Source organism: Aythya ferina (genome assembly GCF_964211825.1).
Source record: "Aythya ferina genome assembly, chromosome: 1".
Taxonomy (NCBI): domain Eukaryota; kingdom Metazoa; phylum Chordata; class Aves; order Anseriformes; family Anatidae; genus Aythya; species Aythya ferina.
This window is the reverse complement of record NC_140296.1, coordinates 80196663-80219240: the sequence shown is the minus strand read 5'-3', so window position 1 is coordinate 80219240 and position 22578 is coordinate 80196663. Positions and strand designations below refer to the sequence as shown.

At 37.8% G+C, this 22578-nt stretch overlaps 1 protein-coding gene across 1 annotated transcript in view; it reads left to right on the top strand.

Moving 5' to 3' along the window:
- Nucleotides 1-22578, top strand: part of CTPS2 (CTP synthase 2) — a 69051-nt gene that overhangs the window by 43125 nt on the left and 3348 nt on the right. The window contains exons 14-17 of the mRNA XM_084510288.1: nt 8529-8625; nt 9588-9643; nt 11361-11457; nt 14788-14932. Coding sequence (XP_084366414.1) covers nt 8529-8625; nt 9588-9643; nt 11361-11457; nt 14788-14932 — 395 coding nt within the window. The remainder of the gene's footprint in view (nt 1-8528; nt 8626-9587; nt 9644-11360; nt 11458-14787; nt 14933-22578) is intronic.

The window sequence follows — 22578 nt, the reverse complement described above, 5'->3', positions numbered from 1 at the left end:
ATTAGTCCATAAGATTATCGCTATTAGAATCTCTCAAATTGGTAAATCAAGTAAATGGGAGGACCACTAGGTAATGGGGCAGCCAACTTCAGTTCCATAAGCTCTTTCATTTTGTGTGGTTTTATTAGGAGTAACAGAATGTTACTGGGTGGAGGCATGACTTTTAAATGACGACTTTCAATTTATTTTAAAAATAAACTAAAATAGAAGCTTTCAAAGAAGAATGTAAAATATTCCAATATCTGCATAGTAGATATGAATTGCTGTTCAAACAGAAAAGTGATCTTGCTTGCCTTCTGAAAAAAGTTGCTATAGCTTGCATAGTGTTGTTTCTGGTTATGATACTTTGTCAGGTGCTATTTCAAAGTTTAAAAAGAGAAACCAAAGAAAAGGAGATGGAAGATAAATGTGACATTGCTGTAAATGAGTTTGAGACTTACTCTAGCCTTCATTATCTTCTCTAGAAAGTTATAGCTTAAGAATAAAAGAAGAGTTGAGAAGAAAACAGGCTTGCTCATCAGAACAAATTGCTTCAATTAAAGTTACAGTGGTTGGCCTGAATTGTTTCTTTGTGTGGTTTTGCAGAGTGGACTCAGCTGAGTGCTTGTTAAGCTAATTAGATTTGTCACAGGATTTTGGCACTAGGACTAGAGTAACATTTACTTTCACAACTGTCTGCAGTAGTTCTATATCACTTCAGTGGTGTGCTTGTTTTTTTATTTTTTTTGGCAACAATATGCAACCTACAAAATACTTTATAGAAGAAGTTTGATGTGTTCACTCAGAAGTGTCTTTAAGTCTTTAAAGCATTTCAAGATATTTTCTCACTGCTTTGCTTTTTATTGACATCTTGGATTGTGTTTTTTTTTTTTTTTTTTTTTTTTTTTATTTAATGTTTTTGTTCTTAGAAATTGCAAATTAAAAGATTAGGAATGTTTTTCTGAGTGAACATATTTTTTCATTCTATTCAGCTTATTTTCATAAAACGCTCACCTACCGGAGACACTAATATAATTCAGCTAATAGAGAATTCTCTTCTTGATGTAGAAATGTCACATTTTAAATTCTGGTGTCTATTCAAAAAGTGTCTGTTTCAAGAGGTGATCAATCAATAAAGCTCATGGTCTGCCTCTGATATTTGGGCATGGTATGAAGCCTAATAACTTCATTGGAAGGAATGACACTGGACTGTTTCTTATATATCTGTGGCACAGAAATCTTTATGGACTTAGAATCCTTTTATTTTTCTCTTTCATTCATTTACTCCAAATTTTTAAATGAGGCATTTCTTAAGGCAGTGTTAAGCAATGTGATAGTATGCGCTTTTTTCCTCTTCAGTTTAAAGCCTCAGTTTAATGATATCTTAACCAAAGGTACAGTAACTAAAGCTAATTGGTGAATTCATCTTAAACTTCGTGAAGTTTAACTTGGACAAGCATATTTTGTTAAAGAAAAATGATTTATCAGACCAAACCACAGATGGGATGAAGCTATATCTTTGAAAACAGAAGCTAAACCACAAAAAATACAGATACGTTTACGTTTGTATTCTTATAACTGATATGGATTTCATCTTCTGGATGGTGTTTGCCCTTTTACTTTCATCTGGGAGTAGAGCTCTCGCATGAAAACTTTCAGTCTTTTTCAGTATTGAAGAACTATTAGCTTTTTTTGTTTGTTTGTTTGTTTCATCTAAATAGCTATCCTTTCAGTAGGATGTTTTTACATCACCAATAAATGAAATAAATAATCTACAGGTGTATTTATTTTCTATTGCAATAACTGTTTTATTTTAGCATGTGCACATAATTTCAGCACATCTGTGGCAAATGTTCCTCCATGACTGTTTTGGCAGGCCTGGAAAAGGAAACAAATGGCTGTGGTGAGATTACTCAAATGAAACTTTTGAACTGATTCAGGACTTTTCTAGGGATTTGTTCTCCCCTGAAAAATGTTAGCAGGGAAGTTTTATACAATGGCAAAAGTACTTTCCAAGCACAATGAAAACAAAACTAGGGCAATCTACAAATTTCTGCTTGCTGAACACTCTTTTTCTAAAAGAAATGGCTTTGCTCCTGGATCAGGAGCATTTCGGATCCTGGATCATCAATTACAAAATTAACCACTTGGCAGGTCTGGAACATAGGATATTGGGGTGATCTGTGACACCATTCTGCGGTAAGGATTAGAGGTTGGAATCCGGGCAGTCTTGCTTGCAAGTCTGGAAGTGTTCGGATTATGCTGGTGAAATGGGATGGAAACCAGTTGCTAGTTCTCCTTGTGTTACCTAAGGACATATTCTTTTTTTTTTTGTTTGTTTGTTTTTAATGGTAGATAAGTAGAATTTGTTCAAGAAATGCTAGGAGAGTGTAGGTCATGCTATTGAGTATGGTCTGGAAGTTGATACTACAAATTCATCTCGGTGAAGGTCTGGAAGAGCAAACACCTGAAGTAATCCATTTTTCCTGTGGCTTAGTGCTTGCTGATAATGAAGTGATTCTGACTAACACTACCTTGTTAACAAATGAGAAGTAAGTAGAATGGATGCTTGCTTGTGCAAGATAACTCAGGGAGGGTAGAGAAAGTACAGGACATAGTGGATCATACGTTGTGCTTTGTCTCTGCTAAGGACAATCTCACCTCTCTTTGACTTCTTTGCATGGCTTAGGCAGTGGACTGGTCTGTGCTGAGTCTTCTGTGGCAGTTGCTGGTAAGACAGAAGCAGTCTCTTGGTCAGGGACCATAAAGTAGACTGCTGTTTAACCAGCCTCAGGCTGTGTGTGATTATCCCCATGTCAGCTTTGTGCCTGGGGTGTTTGATGAAGAGAACACAAGACTGTCTCCCTCTCTAGGGTCCTTCTCCTGCTTCAGAATGCCCTGAGAGAGATTTGCTTATTGACTTCTTTTTTTCTGACATATTTCATGTAGATTTAAGTGACTTTGGTAAAGGTAAAATTTAATCTAGTGACTTCAGCTGAAGGTCCCCCTCAAATGCAGTGACAGTTTTGACTGTTGAATAGTTCTATGTGGTAGGGAGGGAAGACTTTCTCCTAGCTGCAGGTATCCTCCCGATCGTACTAAAATTACATCAGTGAGCATTTGGTCATTAATTGCCATGTGAACTGGACCAGTCCAAAGTCTGAGAACACTCGTCCATTTACAGTAACTCAAGTCTGTAGCAAATCCTGCGCTTCCTGGCATGGCACGACTGGCACCCTGGTATCTTTCTGTAGCCAGCACTGTCTAATCTTGTTTATTTCATTAACGTTAACAATCTGAAAGCTTGCATTGGTTAAGTATTTAAGCTCTGGGATGTGTGGTTGGCAAAATTAGAGTGAGTTCTGAAATGCCGTTAGGCAGTATCTGTATTGCTCTGCATATCAGCATCTCCATTAGCTTTCTTAGTTCACTGCATTACAGTAATGAATGAGTGAGTGAGCAATGTTTGAAAAAGCAGTACACCTTTTGTGACATTTTTTCCTGAAGAAAATACTACAAAACATTCTGTACCAGAATTTCTGCTTATTCATGCAGAATCCTTCTTAGAGAATTTTTTCGGATCTAATTAAATAAATACCTTAGGACAACTATTTAATCCTAAAATGGGAAACAACAAATTTCTGGAAAAGAGGATTGTCCAAACTGGAAAATGGTTGGCAATAACATGCTGCAGGATGGTTACAGATATTCAGGATAAAAGGAAACCTTGCAAGCAGAACAATAACTTGGGTAAAGAAGCCATGTAAATTAGTTTCCAAAATTTAAGAAATTTAAGCTGATATTTGTTGGGATGTTTGGATACTGTGCTGTGGTTCTGTGAAGAGGCAGAGGACAGGATTTTTCAAGCTGGTTACTCAGATCTCTGTAGCTGCATGAATCAGCTATTGATGGTTTCTGCTTTGATCTCATACATGATGGTTGTCATTTTTTTGGAAAACAAACATTACTTCAAAAGTAAACCAGAGTAACAGAGCACTGAGTATTCTGAAAACTTCAAGTACCTTTATGGCAATTAATTGTATCCTAGAGGTCCAAATGCTTTGGATAGGTGGGCAGTGGTGGGGTTTGCTTGGAACTTGGAGAGCTTTAAGGGGCTAAAGGATTTGGGCAGGTGTGCTCACTTTGCACCTTCTTTTGATAATTGAAAATGTTAAATCCCTGGCTTTGTATGAATGAAGAGCAGCTTAACTTGACAAGTTGGAAGCTCTCAGCACCCCACTCAGTATTGCATCATTCTTTTTTTTTTTTTTCTTAAAAATGTATATATATAATTTCTAAAATGCCACTGTAAGTGTTCCATTTTTAGCGATCAGACCTGCTTGCTGGTGAAGTTACTGTGACTGAAACAGATCAGACTGAATCTAGCAAGTATTGACTAATTCTGCAGAGAAACAATGCAAGAGTTGATAAATGAACGGGTCCTCTAGTTTACATTATATCTTTGATATCTTTGGTTTTGTGTTGCTGTGCTTTTTTTTTTTTTTTTTCTTCAAATCCTTGCTCAGCAGGGACTCCTACACAAGAGTGCTTGCCTTTGTATTCCCCATTCCTGACACCTTTGCCTATGCACATCTCTTAGGTGCTCATTCTTAGGGCCTCTTTTCAGTGTTCAGTTTATCTTTAGGATCAGGGGTTGTCCTGGTGCTCTAATCAGCACTTACATGAACAGTGATTTCTTTCAGCAATGGCATTTGGTTACCAGACAAGAACAGAGAAAAAAAAAAAAAAAAAAAAAAGCAAAAACTCTAAAAACCCACTTCCAAAGATAACTTACCAAACAGTTGTTCAAATCAAACAATTCTTTCCCCTTCTTTCCACCCCCTAGCCCTCATGCTCCTCCCCCCCCCCCCAGCGTAACCAAGGTAGATGTATTCTTCAAAATGGCATTGCTGGATGTGAAGCAAAACAAAGACAGAACTTAATGGTCCTGTGATGGTGCTGTGGCGATTAGTAAAGTGATATGTGTTGGATTTTCAGAGCCTTGGTTGCTGTACGTTGAGTGTCTGAACTTTTCTCATTAGCTTTAATATGTTTTCTAATGACAATGAAACAATTCAAGCAGCAGATTTCTGAAGGAAAACTGTATTTCATGGGTAGTTAAAGTTGCTTTTCATCAGTACTGTGATTTAATATCCATCAGACTGTTTTATATCTCGAATGTGCTTTGTGGTATGTCAGTGATTTGTTATCTGTTTCATGTTGGCTGTCTGGTGTGTAATATGTGATCTCTGTAAAATCCCTGTAGTGTTAGCAGTTTTCAGAGATTTGAGTAAAAAAGGCCTAATTAATGCCTTATCTCTTCCTACACCCTCCTTACAGATGCTTTTTTGTTGCTTGTGGTTCCTCTTGTTCTTTGCTGTTTTTGCTCTTCAAAGAACTAATGCACAGTGACAGCTGATGTATGCTGTGGAGGGAAGCATAAGCTCTTTGAAGAATCTATTCAGTTATTCAGAGTAACCACCACTTCAAGATTTGTCTTTTATCTGATCAAATGAATTCCATAAAATATGGCAAAGTTTTCCATAATGCGAGTTGATTTTCTGATGCTTATTACTATCCTTGGGCTGTAGGGCAGCAGTGTTGCTTCTTTGAAAGTTGCTTTCACAGACCTTGTTGCAAACTCACATAACATATAGACATTGAAGGTTGTGCTGTGATAGCTGCTGAAATCGAGCAGAACCACAGAACATACCAAAACGTAAGATCCAGAGTCAGAGTAGCCCTGCGTTACTAATTCAAAAGTAGCTTCTTTCCTCACCCGACTACAAAAACTAATATCAGAAGCCTTTTTTCTTACTATGATAAACCTAGAAATCTTGGAGAAGATTGAGAGCTGGTTTATAATGCAACATATCAGTAACAAAACATGAACACACGCAGTAAGTTGCTTGATGTTGAAACTCGATAGGGCTTTTACATTGGTACAAAATCTGCCACTGATAGAAACAAGATTGAACAGTTGTATAATGCAATATTTCTTAAAATACATCTCAGTTAAGACTTAGCAGACATTAATGCACATTTTAAGGTTGTATCCTCTTCTGATTATGTGACCCTGACCACAGATACATGAAGCATACATTTGACAACTGATGGTTTTGAGTCTTCCTGAAGAACACATTTAAACATAGTAAATCAGTGAAATTTTCTACGGCCTGCAAAGGCAGGTCCACTTAATTTGGAACCAGTGTTTTAATTAAGCAGTTTGAGTTGAGCAATGTCTTTCAAGAAGGTACCATCTCCCATATCGTATCCCCATAGTTCTGTTCATGGTATTGTTCTCAGAATATTTTGATAGAAGATCTTAGTTCAGCAAATAATGAAAGGCAAGAAAACAGTGAAATACAAATTTCTCCGGGGGGCGTGGGATGACCTCAATATTACCATGATTCAGTTAACAAATTTAGATCAAGACATTCAGACTCAAATTTTTAGGATGAAGAATCTGAAGGTGAGGTTAGGGGGCAGTAGTTAGGTGCTTGATATACTTTTGAGAATGAAGGAATGTCAAGTCTTCACTTTAGCCTCCTTTTTTTTTTAAAAAAAAAAAAAACTTATCGTTTTTCTTGTCAACTGCAAATGCTCATGAAACAGCCACTGAAGTGGATTTTTTATGTTTTTGTGACTGGAAGAGAAGCATGTGATTGAAAATATTTGGTAGCTGCTTGGGACCATTTCATCTCCATTTGATGGGAATCAGGAGTACAACTTTAAAATTATCTGTAGTGTGGGTATAAGCAAGTAAATAAAATCTCCTGGAAAACTTGTGTGTGGTTTCAGAGGGCCAGAGTATTTGACATATACACACAGTTTATTGTAAGCACTCTAACTGCTTCTGTTGTCTTGTGCTGTGTGTTATTTTATTTTATTTTATTTTATTTTATTTTATTTTATTTATTTTTTAATATCTACTATTACAGAAAAGAAATGAAAGTAAATGGAAGGAAATAAGACAGTCTTGTCATTTTTAAAGTAGCATGGATTTAATGAATGATTTTATTTTGAGTATTTTTTGAGTTTATTCTTTGAGGTGTGTTTTTTTTAAGCTGCACAGTCCACCTTTGGGTTTTTGGGAGGTAATTAGAGGATATGTAATACCCTACTGGTTTGATCACAACTTCTGCTCATGACATTTTATAATGAGTATATAGTTTATAAATAACATTTCGAAGGTATGAGGTTATACAGAGATAATTGCACAGCTGAAATGCATTGGCACAAGGCCAAAGGCTAAGCACTTTCCACCATCCCTTGTAAATTGAATAACTTCACTTTATGAAGTGTATCATCAGAAATTGTTTTCATTACTCCCAGAGGGCAAATTAAGGTTAATAAAAATCCACTTCCAGATTACCCAGATGTGTGAATCTTTGTATTTTTAGAACCTTTCCTTGTCAATCATATTTCTTACTGAGTATGTATATGCAAATACAGGCATGTAGGTCATAGTTTCAGCTCATTTCTACTATTCTGAATGGTTTTACCTCTGTGAGACAGACTTCCTGTAAACACAACTGTGAGACTCATCAGGATTATTCAGATTGAGTAAAATTAAACACCATCCTTCCCTTAAGCTGTCCTTCCTCACATCCACTGAATTCCATTGTTTTGGGATTTCGTTTAACCCATGAAGCAGCCATTTGACCCATCTGCTTCAGTCCACAAAACCACTGTATATCCTCTTTTTTAAATGTTAAGTAGCATGTTCTCCATGTGAGGCAACCCAGTATTCTGTGGATGCTTAGGCCATCTGAGAAACAGAATCACAGCATGGCTGAGGCTGTTGGGCCCCTCTGGGCTCACCTGCTCCAAGCCCTGCCCAAGCAGGGACACCCAGAGCAGGCTGCCCAGGCCCATCTCCAGGTGGCTTTTGGAGTTCCCCAAGGAGAAGACTCCACAGCCTCTCTGGGCAGCCTGTGCCAGGGCTTCGTCACCCACACAGCACAGAAGTGCTGCCTGATGCTCAGAGGGAGCCTCCTGGGCTCCAGTTTGTGCCCAGTGCTCTTGTCCTGGCACCACTGAAAAAGTAACATTTTTGTAAAAGTGATTTAGGAGGGAAGTTTCATCAGTTTTCTCCCTGTCATAAATTAATTATGCATATAATCTGAAATAGCACACATGTAGAACTCATCTCTTTTAGTACCCTGCTTTAACAATGTTAAAGACTTGTTACAAGTTCTGTCTTCTGTTCATTCTGCTTCCCTGTGTCCTCCCCTTCTCAAAAAAAAAAAAAATGGAAAAAAAGAGAACTTCCACTGTCTTACCAAGACAGCTGTTTCTGCCTCTTAGTGTAAGAAAGAACATTGTATATAATTAACAGTATAAGGAAAAATATAAGAAAGGGCCTAGTGTACAGTAATACTGAGAATAAAGCATTAGGAAAACCAAAGAGAAATTCTAATTGGAAATTCTTGGAAGAAAACTTGATGATGTTACAATTTATAAATCTATGCAGTCTTTTATGTGATTGTTGCATTTTTTTTTTTCTTTGTTGGACAAAACAATGTTTAAACCATTTTTCTCTAAAGGTCATTGACATGCCAGAACACAATCCTGGAGATATGGGTGGAACCATGAGACTGGGGAAGAGGAGGACTGTTTTCAAAACACAAAATTCTATTTTAAGTAAGTTATATTTTTGCTCTTATCACTTGCCTTTTGGATAGGAACTCTGTAACATGGCAAAGCAAAAATACCAAAGTACATTTTGTTAAAGGACTACAGCCTCAAGCAAGCAGTTGGGTGGCAGCTTCCTTGAGCTCATACACCTTGAGCTTTACACCTTGAGTGGCACTACTGTTTTTGAAAAAGTGTCTCCTTAGAATTAAGTCATATGCTGCTTTTTGCAAAATTCCAGTATTATTGCTCTACAAATTTTTGGAGATCTTTTTGGCAGTCCAGTTCTTGTCCAAACCTCCTAAGTGAGACGGTATTCCAAATGATGCTAGAATAAATTAAAGTGGAGTTCAGGCCATGGCTGTGATAGAGATGATTAAATGCCAGTTTACTACATATCTTAAACTTACTCCTTGTTGGTTTTCAATGTAGAGCATTCCAGATTAGGCTCAGAGGGCTGCAAGAATCATTTGGGTAAAGAGATCAGGAAAACAGAGAGAAAAACAACATTCAGTTTGTCACTGGAGGTATGGCAGCTGCCAGGCACAATCTATTAAAATGGAACAGATGTTAATAAAAGGCTGCAGAGCTTCCTTCACTGCATGCACATTTTGCATACAAGTGTTGTAAAACCTGCAGGGATTTTATGTTGCTTTTTCGTTCTTTTTTTTTCTCTCTTCATTATTATTAATTTGTGTATTACAGTGTAAATTAGTTTACTCGTGGTCTTCACACTCTAAAGTCTAAGCTACTTGTGTTTGAGGAAAGTTGAGTATGAAACCTGAATAAACTCAGGTAACTGTAAATTCAAAGAAATTAGTCATCACTCAGAAAAACAGAAAGCTGGAGTGAGACGAATAGTATTATGTGTTTTCCATGTGAAAAAAGTAAGGTTTAAATTACAAGCCATATTTGTAACAGCTATTAAAGTAACACATCAGTGTTAATTGCTTCTTTTTTTGTGTATTCAGGGAAACTTTACGGCGATGAAACGTTTGTAGAGGAGCGACACAGGCATCGATATGAGGTAAGCTCTGCTCATACATTTTGTGCTCAAATCTTAAATCTTAAGCAAATCATGTTTCTCCTTGTAGGCATGATTTGCTTTAAAGCCAATGAGAGATTTCTTAAGTAAACTTAAAACAAGGTTTACTAATGGTAAGGTAGAGACATTTAGGTTGGAAGGAACCTCTTTATTTTGTTCACATGCATGTCTGGAGCTGAGTCAGCTTTAAAATTAGATCAGGATTCTCAAGGTTTTGTCCCATTTTCTCTTGAATTTCTCTGGAGAGGGATATTCCACAATATCTTTGGACAATTTGTTCTAGTGCTTAAACACTTAGTTTGAACCATTCTTCCAGTATGTCTAATAGGAGATTCCCTTGGGCACTTTGTCATCTATCTCTCACTCTTCTGCTGAGAACTTCTGAGCAGAGTGTCTCTCCATCTTCCTTATACTATCCCATTAGATAATTCAACAACCAGATCCATACTTCACCTTCACTTCTCCAGGCTGAACAAACCAAGCTCCTTCAGTCTCTTCTCCTGTGTTGTATGTGCTCCAGCCCTCTGACCATCCTGGTGGACCTCTTCTGGATTTGCAATATTTTGTCAATGGTTGTCTTGTACTGAGGGGCCTGAAACTGGACACAGTATTGTAGAGGTGTTCTTGCAAGCATTCAACAGAGGGGAGCAGAGCAGTCTACTGTCTTAGTAAAACTTTTTGAGAGTGATGTTAGCTACTGACTTGACTTCCTGTGAAGTATTTGAAAGGTACAGGTCTATAATCCTTAAGGAGATTGTTCTTGGTCTGCCTAGGCTTAGATTATGCTTAGGAAGTCCACATTCTTCCACGGTCTAAATGTAAGCAGACTTCAGGCATTCACAACTCGGAGGCTAATTCAGATCACTTGCTTCTTAGTAGTCATCCAGGGGAATGGTTGGGTTACATGATCCTGGAGGTCTTTTCCAACCTTAATGATTCTATGATTCTACAGGCCTTTGATATAGGTCCACACCTCTGCTATAGGAGCACACTTCTGTTTGAGAATATCTGAGCAAAGGTGTCTCTGTATGTTCAAAATTCTATCATCCAAGTAGACAGGCACTAGCTGGACACCATCTCTGGGATGGTTCAGAAGGCACCTGAATCCATAAGCATCTCTAGAGTAGCCTGAAGTATCAAATGTATGCATGTTACAAATTGATTGAGTCAGCGTTAAGTTTCCTTAAAAAGCTGGGAGGAGAATGTGATGGTAGGGCTCAAAGTCTGAATATTAACGGAGTGGTTAGATCATCAGCAAGGAAATGAAACAGCTTACTCCAGAGCTCCTGTTTGAGGGATTTTGAACCACAGCTCATGTCAGAGACTGCTGAATTGTGGTATGCAAAGAGGAAGTCAATCTTCCCCCCTGCTATGATGGACCATTTCAAAAACGAGGAATGCAAGCTCTTCATCAGGAGGACAGCAAGCAAGAGGGACCCTGGCTTTAATCTTCTGTATGTATTTATTGTTAAGGTTTTAAATTACTGATTCATCTAATGTAAAATGAGCGTGCCCGTTTCTGAATACTTCTACCAGAGAGTTGTCAAAACAAGAAAGCAAAAATTCCTAATTCTTTTCCCAATTACTTTCATTCCTTTATACGTACTAAAAGCGCTACAATTAACTAGTACATATTGTTAAATAATAAAATAAAAAAAAAAGAACCACAATTTTATTATTATAATTTTCAATATTTCAGGTGAACCCCGAACTGACTCACAGCTTTGAAGAGAAAGGTTTGAAATTTGTTGGCCATGATACAGAAGGGAACAGAATGGAAATTATTGAATTGGAGAGTAAGTGTCTCACTTGTCTGTAGTACTTTCTGCATCTATTCAAACTATGTAAACTATAGGTAGCTAAATGGCACGTAGACCAACACATAGCTGTCAAAACAGCCAGGATCATATTAGGGAGTACTGTTGACTCCACCTGTGTATTACAATAGGTGAAGATTCAGAGGATTTTATCAGCCAGTGTCTTATACTTCTCAAGGACTGTGCATGTATCAGATTATCAGGGAGACACTTACTCCTTTTCCAAAAGGTCATAGTTCTAGCTCAGTGGCTATGTGGAATTATAACATGATTTGGGAGTCTGTCTAGTTCAACCCTCTGTTCAATACAGGGCTACCCTCAAATACAGATCAGGTTTCCAAGAGCCATATCCAGTCAAGTTTTGACTGTCTCCAAGTTGGTTATTGGTTGGACTTCAAACCACTCGCCACTATTCTTTGAACCCAGTCTAGACATTTTTAACGCATTTTGTAGTCTACCCATTCCATCCATAGCTCCCAACTTGGGTGCTAGGAAACTGTATCAAAAGCCTTGCTAAAGTCAGAATTAAGGAAGCTACTGCTCTCCCCTGATCTGAAGACTGATTATTCATAGTTCCTTTACTGTCCTTTGTGGGTCTGAAAATGGCTTTATTTTGCATTCTTGCCATAAACCAAATTTAGGCTGACTGGCCTCTAGATCCCTAGATCCTTCTTGTCTTTGTTGAAGATGGGCATGGTGACTCTCTTTTTCTAGTCATCAGGTACTTCTCACGGTCACCTTGACCTTTTAAAGGTATAAGCCAGCTTTGCAATGATGTTGGCCCTAAGCACCTTTGGATCTTCTCAGTCAGGTTTCAATAACTCATATATACTGAGTTTGCTTGAGTTTATGAAATATGCATACATGCTATATAACCAAAGTATAAAACATCACTGTAAAACTGTGACATCTGCATTCTTGCAGATAGAGACCTTTAAAACTTGACTAGGCAAAGTTGTCGGCAACCTGATTTAATTCTGAAGTTGAACCTGCTTTGAGCAGGAGTCGGGACTAGAGACCTCCCAGGGTATCTTCCAAACTCAGTCAGTTTGTGTCCGATTACCCCTTGTTTATAATCATAGGGAAAAAAAACACAAGTATGAATATCATATAGAAAGCAAATTCCTTTCTTTCATAGAAGCTACTCAGATAAATGAGAGTTTGATTCTGTAGAAATCTGGTAGCATTGGACTACTTTAGCAAGTAAAGCTTGATGTATTTTCTAAAGCATTCCAAGACAAAAAGGAGCTACAGTGCATATTTTTATTGAAAATTTATACAGAGCAGCTGTTAGAAATAGTCGTTTTGGTTTTGCTTGAACCCTTGAGTAACTCCTTGCTTTTAAGTCACTGGCAGGATGAGTACCAGGCACCTGAATATGTTGGCTACCTTACAAGATTTTTTTTTCCTTTTCTTAAATGGCCAAAAATTACCATTGGTTTAGATAAACTCCATGCACAGAAACATATCATGAGAACACGTTATCATTTTATATAGAGTGCTATTTCTGACATGATGTGAGAATTCATTTCGTACTCCAAGGTATATTGAAGAACGGTCTTGTGATTTTGAATAAGGGTTTGAATGTAGACATCTACTTATAGTTTCAAGCAGCTGCACCATAGAGAGTAAAAAATACATAAACTACTAATTGTCATGGTATTCTTTATTTAGTTTGTTCCTGGTAGATGCATGTTTGTTCCTGTTGTGCATGTTGGTGACTGGTTGGGAGGCTATTTTGTCTGTCCTGCATGAAACAACTTCTATAGAGAGCATCATGAAATAAATCAGGCAGGATTTTTAAATTGCATGTTACTGTGAAAAGAATAAAAGCAGCAGTATAACCTGGAATTATTTCACAATGGGCTGCTAGGAGACTCTGATTACTAAAGAAGAAAAACAATCATCATAGGGAGGAAGCACAGAAATAACGTTATACCAGATAGCTCAGGCAAAACTGTTAGCAAAATATCCCCACAGGAAATATACGATACTTTGTCATTGTCTTGTTTTACTGCTTTAAAGAACTAAATTGCATAGTAGAGAGAAAGAAGTTATGGGATAATTTTAGGATCCCAGGTTCTTTTTTAAGACAGCAGCAGAGGGAAAAGCAGTATACTTGTTTATATTGTTTATCTTCAAAGAAGAAAACCCCTGCTTTCTTGTTATGCCTTATTCTGTACTGCAGAGAAATTCCTTGAATGTTTGGGATTGTTTTGGAAGTTGTCAAACCAGAAGGGGTCTGTGGTTAATTTCATCCAGTGTTCTGATACAAGAATTGGTTAATGTTAGCTTCTTTCAACTTGTATTCAAAGAAGGAACAGGTGCACAGCATGGAAGAGCATGAAAATAATGTTCTATCCTTATTTTTCCAAAGAAGACAGGAGGGATACAGAAGCAGCTGTAACAAGGTGCTATGACTGGAGAAATAGAAAGATAAAGATTTAAGAGAAGACAAACCAGCACATCTTGATTAGTGCAATAAATGGTGTTGAATGATGTTACTGTCATCCTTCATCACCCAGGATAAACTGCAGGAAAGAAGGGTACCATAAGAAATGGACATAATTTGGCTGTAAAAAGCATGGCCTGTTAATTAGGAAATATTTTCTAAGCAAAATGAGGGACTATCAGAAGAACTTTCCAGTGGGAGCAAAAAAATCCCAGTGGACGTTATGGGAGAGCTTTGACCATTTGTATGTGAGACTGTGATGTCACTGCATTCAATAACAGGAGACTAGACTTAACAGCCCAGCAGATCTCTTGCAGGCCCAGTTATCTGAAGCTTGTTTTTCCCTATTTTCTGTGTGTATTGCTTTCATATTCATCTCAGTGTGTGTAAATAGTTGCTGTAAGGCAATGCCTCGTCTTTCAGGAAATTCTATTTTCCCTTCAGGTATGTGTAAGTGCATGTTCTGAATATGTATGCATGCTTAAATGTAAATAAATGTTGGATACCAAAACATTAAGAAAAATAACATGAAATAGGTAAAATTAGGGTTGCCTATGCAGCGTTTTTCTCCTTACATGTCTGTACAGATTTATTATTCAGCTTTTAGTTACATCATTGTGCACAGTTAAGTTGAATCACAGGATGATTTTTCATGAATTTGCTTTATTAACCGTCTGCCACTGTTGTCAGTTGCTTTCCGTGGAATAAAGTTGAGGTTACCACTGTCCCACCCTTCAATTCACACATGCTGATCTGGTTTCTAGACTGCTGTGTGAAACCTTGAATAAACTTTTGTTCTAACAGTTCTATTATTCTCTTCCTATATCTTTTAATTTTCTTTGACATCTGTCTTGTAGACCACCCATATTTTGTGGGAGTTCAGTTCCACCCAGAGTTTTCCTCAAGACCTATGAAACCTTCACCTCCATACCTTGGACTGTTACTTGCAGCAACTGGAACACTCAATGCATACCTGCAACGTGGTTGTAAACTGTCTCCAAGGTAATCTTTCCTTCTTACCTGCTTGGAGTTTCACAGTCACTTTGCTGGAGGGATTATCCTGTCCAGCTTTTCAGAAGTCCAGAAAAGGAGTTCTTCATATATTAATATATTCTGTGCAAGCCTAGCATAAACCCTGGTATAAAAGTATCTGTAAGCAGTGAGCGTATTCTTTGATTTCCCCATTTTCAGAGACTAGTAGGGCTACAGTCAAATTTCTACATTGTAACCAGAAGGAAGTAAAACAAACAAACAAAAACCATTAATAAACCTAAGTTTCAAGCCTACTGTGTTAACTTCTACGAATGATAGTCTTACAGGGAAAGAGATTTGCTAGAGGATCAAGCAATGAAGCATTCTTATCCAACAGTATTTTAATGGCCACAATAACAAAACTGAAAACCCTGGTTCTATTTTGCAGAACCAGGGTTTCAGGTCTCTTTCTACTAGAACTGTCTAGTTCTAGAACTGTCTAGTAGAAAGAGACCTGAAACAAAACAGCTGTAATATCTTTAAAGTTATGGAAAAGTTTGGATCTAGATTAAAACTGTGGTTCAGCCATACTGGTGGTTTTATGTTTTCTTCAGGCGTCTCAGTTTCCTTGGTCATAGAGTTTTTAGTGTGTTTGTGGAGTGTAGCAATATTTTTCAATCAGTGTTAGCTCATTTTTGTTTATTTGAATTATATTAATAAAAGTTACAATTTTGTTAATAAATTTCATATTAATAAAGGTGTCAGAGGAAATCCTAGGGTACAGTAACAAAAAGGAATAAAAAACTTCCAGAATCATTAACCAGTAACACGGAACAGATCCAACCCTGGCTTGCGGGCTTTTCCTATAAACAAGGCATTGAACTTAGTAGTTTTGTTTTCCTTGAGCATTGCTTTTTATTCTTAAATAGAGCTCCTTTTCTTATGAGAAAAATAGAAATTTTAGAAATTTTACTGAGGTTTTAGTAGGAATGGAGCCAAGCCAGACCAGAACAATCCATTTTGTTACTTCTCTCCTTACGGATATCATCTGTCTTTCATAAATGCAGTTTGTCTTCGCTTATTCTGGCCATTCTGCAGTTGTGTACATACAGAGATAATTTTTCTGATCTGCGAAGTACAGTGTGATCAAAGTATTCCTGTTACCTTAACCAAAAAATTAATGTTACCTTAACCTGTTACCTTTCCCTAAAGGGGAAATTGGTAATATGGTAGTTTTCAGCACAATGATCTTCAGGCGTTTCCTCTTGTGAGTGCCTTCTGCCTCACAGCTGGTTGTGTTTCCCAGCTCCTGATATCCTTCTCTTCCCACTTCCTCCCATAAATATACCTATTCATCTCTCTGAGAGAAAGAAGAATTTGCTTTGAATAAATAGTCTGCATGTGTCCTACTAATTTCGATTGAAATCCCTTGGCAATGTAGTGAATGTTTTCTCACCTTGCCCTGAGGTTGCAGCAATTACTGAATGTGCTGCACTTAACTTCTATTGAACATATATTAATTCAAGTAAGTTTATACACAACTTTTCCCTTCCTGTTCATACTAAAAACTCCAGCCAACACTTTAATATTTAGCAAAGACAAGTTCAAACCCCAAAACTTTATATATAAAAGAAAATAAAACAATCAATCAAACATACAAGAAAATAGATCTTAGCATTTACTTTGTTACACAGGAAACAGGCCCCTCTGTCCCCACCTAGAGAGAAATAGCATAGGAAAAGCAAAAGATTCTGAGGCTAAAATAGGAGCATTTATATTACACCACAACCACTCATATTAACCTATCCACCTGCTGAGTGGAAAGGATTTCCAGTTTAAACCTTTAAACCCCAGAATGGTAATGATGTCATTGAACAATGAAGCTAAGACATGCAGTAACAAGACTGTTTGAAACAAATTTGAGAAGAGGATTTTCTGTACACCTCACCCTGTACTGCCTACGTGAGTTGTAGTCATGCTGTTGACTGCAGCAAAGATGTAACCTGAAAAAGAATTTGTGGAGGCCAGCAAGTTGAGAAAAATATTACCTAAACTATATTAAAAAGATCAACCAACCAACCAAAAAAATAAATAAAAGTAAAGTTAATGTTGCAGCCCTGAGACAAAGGGAAATGCATATTTCAGCATGAGATTCTTAACAGGAAATCATTACGTTAGAATGTTTAACAGCCCCATAATTAGGACACAATTTTAGAACATCTGACACATGGACAGAAGCCCTAGCTTCTAAGCTAAGCAAACAGTTGATTTAAAGATGCATCACACTTCTTAGGAGAGTGTCCTAAATAAATTAAAGCAAATAAAGCTTCACTTAGAGTTCTTTTTGTGAGGCTTGCTCTGGTAAATGCCCTGAAAATGCTTACACGCAGGTATAAGCCTACATATTTGAGAAAGGAATGCCTTGTCTGGGATAAATTTAGTTCCTAGGAACTTTGATGCTTGGAGGTAGTCAAGAACTATGGATCAAAGTATCTCAGTGGTGAGATATTACTTAGTTACCCAAATTGGTAAAGTGGTACTTGAGCATCTAAGTTGCCTTTGTGACTTCCAGTGCTTAAAGATGTAAGTGCCTAATGATCATTCGCTTCAGTTCCTGGTGAATGTTTTTATATCATGATCTTTTCCAAATCTTTACATGGAAGTACTGAAGTCACTGTTTCACACAGAGCAAAGGTAGATGTATGGCTGTTTACGTGATTCATTTCAAAGGACAGAGAAGACCAGAACCACAAGAAACTCTCAAAAAGTATACAAATCCCTCAAATACAGAGCTCTTCTTTAAAATAAACCAAAATATTTTAATACAAAACTAATGGAGGAAGAGGGAAACTTCAGATGTAATGTTGTTTTTTAAAGAGTCTTACGGAATTTCACTTGGAAAAAGTAACGAGAGCTGTTTTATCTTTGGGCACTATCCTATGGAATGCAAAACCACTAATGGACAACAAAGCCATGCTGCAGTGGGCATTTTTTCTTCTTTCCCTGAAGCCAACATCTTTATTAATGGCCAGCAAAATTAGGCTATAGCACATTAATGATCATTGCAAATAGTTTCAAATAAGGGAGAGCTGAAAGCACTATTCCGAACAAAGAAATAGTATAAACAGATCCAGAGAATTTAGAAACTTAAGCTGTAAATAATTAAATGCTATGATTCTGTGAAGGAGGAGGGCAACTGGGTAAAGGTAAATAATTTAAACACAAATGTTTAGTAAAAGGGGAGGGTATGTAGTAAATGAGATGTTCCTAAGTGAGAAAGTATTGGCAAATAAGACTGTTGCCAACATAAATTTCTCCAAATCATTTGTGAACATGCTAAGGGAAGAAACCAATGCAGCACCATTTAGTAAGAGTAATCTGTTAAGTTCTGGGCAGGTTATTAATAAAAGGTGTCCCATAAGTCATATTCAGGGACAAAGACCAAAAGTGGTCAAAGGATAGAAAGTAATCCATAAAGAAAAAAAAAAATCAAACAAACCAAAAACCTTAGAAGATAGGTTTGTCCATGTGGTGCTCACTGCACTGACACTAGTTCTGTAGGGAGGTTTGGGCAAGCACATGTAAACAGAACAGGAAAAAGCCTGTGTGACTTTTTCTGGTGTGTGAGTGACAACGAAGATATTGGTAAGGCTATCCCTGATGTCCCCTGTTAAGTACTTGGGTCCACCTACTCTGCAGGTGGGAAGACGGAATGACTCATGGTATTGCAAAAGGACCTCTCAGAGTTGCTCCAAAATTAGAGTATGGCATATAGCATTGAAAGGGTTGGACCTCTTTAGAACTGACAGTGGTATATGATGTGTCATATTGATAGTTTTAAAGGCTAAAGGATGTTATCAAAGAAGCACTGTTGAAGAATTACAAGTAGCTGTAAGGAATTCATTTTTTTGAAGGTGAAAAGTGAGCTGCATCAAGAAAGATTTTGTGAGTTCCACTTTTCAGTAGCATAACTAAGAATGTGTCACTTAATACTTCATAAACTAGAATGTGTGATATCCTTAGGAGCATAAGTTAGCAGGACAAATAGGATGAAAGGAACTGTCCTACTTGTCCCAAACAATAACACATCTGGCCATCTGGCACAGTGTTATATTTCTGCTATTAGCAAAAGCCTGGCACTGCAGAGGAAAGTGAAGGAAATCGTGTGGCTTGAAGACTAGTCAGAGAGTAGCAGGAGAGGGACTGTTTCACTTAAAAAAGAAAAAAAAAAAAAAAAAAAAAGAAAAAGACAATTCAGAAGCCAGGGGTGGCAGCTGTACTGGTAGGGGTTGTATTCTCACCAGCAGGAAGCAGTGCCACAATCCCCAGAGGAGGCAAGAGGAGAGGCTCCAGTGGCAGTCACTGCAACTACTGTTGCAGTTCACTGCAAAGTGAAATACCAGTTGGGTACTGTATTTCTGTTAGCTATGGTTAGATTAGGTAAGGATCAAAGTGACCAAAATTCTTCATCTCTGTAACCTCAGTAGACTGTCTTGAAGATTGACCAGAGGTAGTGACACTATGAACTCCGTGTTTTGTTCTTTTTTTTTTTTTTTTTTTTTTTTTTCCCTTCTTCTTCTTGGCCTTATCTTTATACTGCAGACCTCATGGGGGGAAAAAAAAGGACTAGAACTGCTGTGGTGGCCACTGAGTTGCTCACTATCTCCTTTTTGTTATATGAATCTAGTGTTGTAAGAGTGGTTACAAACAAGATGTATATCTTGGCCAAGATGTTTATTAATTTTTGCAAAAACTGAGAGAAAAGTTGCTGAAGGAAGTTATAAGCATATTTTTTCATTTGAGGATTCACTGTGAAAAAGAATTTCATAAAGGAAAAGCCAGGCTTATATGATTTATTTCCCATCACCACACATACACACTTTCATAGCCAGCACATTTAATTAAGATTTATACAGCATATGAAATAGTAGTAGATGTGAGCACAAAATATCCAATTCATTTTTATGTTTAATATCTGTGTAGCAACTCAGTGTTGTTTGGAAGAAAGAAGACATTTATTTACCTGAGAGGTAATGGCAATTTTGTGGTTAATACCACCTGGAGTTTTTCTTCACATTATTTGTCAGTTGAATATAGTTCATATCATAGGAAATGTTAGGAACTTCACATCACTGTTGGTTTGAGGCGATAGCACCCGGGCCCAGATATACCAAGATTCATGTGTGCCTGTTTGTAGCTTAGCTCTTGAAGGAGTTCAGGTCTTCTGGGAGCCTAATTTCATCTTGTTAACATGATGCCAAAGCTTCTGGGGATGCTTAGAGAAACAATTCAAACAGATGAAACTGTGAGACTGACAATTACCTGTGTATGAAGCCCAAGGGTTGACCATTACCTCGGTATTTCCCCTCTCTTTCTTGTCACTGTGGCCTGCCTGTTAGAAATAAAATTGACTTACATCCAGCACAACCATTCTAAATTAGGAAAGACAGTGGGGTGCTACTGCAAAACAGTCAAAAAAAAGTAGTGACAAGAGCCCTTTTCTGGGAAGTGGATTCAAACCTTGTACTGACTGGGCAGTGTGGGAACAGGAACAAAGTTGTCATCTGCCAAGTCAGTGGTTTAGCCTCTGGGCTAGTAGCTAGTCAAGCTGCTAGCCACCCTCAGCTTCTACAAACAGAAAACGGATTGAAAAGTTGGGGTTGATAAGTCAAGGAAGTGACTGAAGCATCCAGCAATGTGTGACAGCTCCTATGGGTAACTGGCTCCAAAACCTGCATCACTGAGGGGGGGAGGGCTGATGATGAGAATGTTTGGTGGAGATAAATGCCTAACTCTCTTCAAGAGATGAAGATAAGCAGCTCTCCATTCACTTCATTGGTCCCTGAGTATTTTTACTTAGATGCCTGAGGGCCTTATAAGGGTATAGGAAGATCTGGGTTATATTTTTGTGCTGCCACTAGGCAGCAAAGACAATAAAAACATGTAATGCAGAGAGCACTCGGTTCTCTGAAGGTTTTGGGCTTAAACCAGAGTTACCGTGGGACTGCACAGCTCTCTGCAATCAGTAATTTTGCTTTGTGTTCTATGGACAATTTTTGCTATTTTGCTGTGATGTGAAAATGTAAAACTGTTTTAATAATACTGAATTTTTATTCCATGTTTCCACGGGTACTTTCAGAAAGAAGTAAGTACAGTGTCAGTGATGTTGTGTTTGTGTGTGTGTGCATCTGGCATGCTTGATCATACTGTTAACAACACTTTCCTCACTTGAACTGTGTAATTGTTCGGCAGCTGGAAAAATAATTGAATTGAGCATTTCTAGTTAGCCTGATGTGGCACAGTCTTTACAAGATCCACATCAACAACATGCAAAGAAAGGGCATAATACTGTAGGCAAAGTCTTAATAGTTGTTAGAACAGTCAGAATATCTACCCTGTCTTGTACAGAAGTTACTACAGTGGTTTGGTGTAGTTGTGGGAGGCTCCCTGAACAGTCAGAGGTAGAAATTAAAGAGATGGCTGGTTCTTCTCCTCCCCTCTCACTCTATTAAAATGGCTATGTTTTTATTTAATCTTTACTCATGTTTTTGCAAAGTGGAGGAGGTGAAATTCGGTCTAGAAAACAGTGCTTAGTAACGAGCATGAGTATGACTGAGTGCAGTTTGTTCACTATTCCACATTAGAGTCTGGATCAAAGATCTCCAGCTGTAGGGTTACATAGTTCCCCTTGAAACACTACAGTCACTGCAGGTCAACTGATAAGGCCGTGTCTAGGTGGGTCACGGGTTGGTTTTGTGCTTGATGACCCAATGGGAGCTCATGCCCAGAGGCAGGGAGTGTTACGTGACTGAGGTCCTGTTGGCTTGGTGATTAAGAGTAAGATGTAACAAGATAGGTATGTGATGGCTGGAGTAGAGGTGATACCCAAGTCTGGCACCCACGCAAACGAGGTCTGACATCCCTACCTGTGTTCTGTTAACCATACACTGCTCTCCGAAGTGTTTCAGAACTGACCAGCATTATTGCTGTTCACATATACTTGTCAGTTCCCCAGACTCCCTTTGCTGGCTTCTAATCTTGGGAAACTCAGATATCTGGAAAACAGACTGTAGAGGTGGAGCTTGGTGAGGAGGAGGTTGAGTCTGGAGGTTTTTCTGAAGAGGTGCAGTGTGTGCACTCACAGTTAAGATAAACCTGGAGACCTGATAGACATCACTGGGTAGATACCACAAGGCCCTGTCCAGCTAACTAAGAATTTGTGGTTTGTGGGTACTTCTTTCTTTCAGTCACTGTGGTGATTTCCGTCCTTCACTGTTTCCTTGTTCTAGCCACTTATAAAATGATCATTTGCATGGCAGCTTGTTCTGTGAAAAACAGTCTATTTCTCTCAGGAAATAACAGAAGGGGGTAAAACCTCAGGAAAAAGTGTCAGGATAATGCGTGGTGGAATGGAAATGATTGATGTTCTTACTGGAAAAGCAAGAATCATAATTTAAATATAAATATAAGCTTTCTGAGTAAATAAAGTCGTCGTCTTTGGTCATTTTCTTTACCATAAAAAAGAAATTCCTTCTAGTCTTACGCTGAATACCTGTTATGCTCCATGCTGTTGATTATGATTGCATGTGTATGGCACTAGCAAACTATAGAATGAATATACAGTATCCAAACAGAAAACAAACAAACAAACAAACCACAAATAGAACATATATATA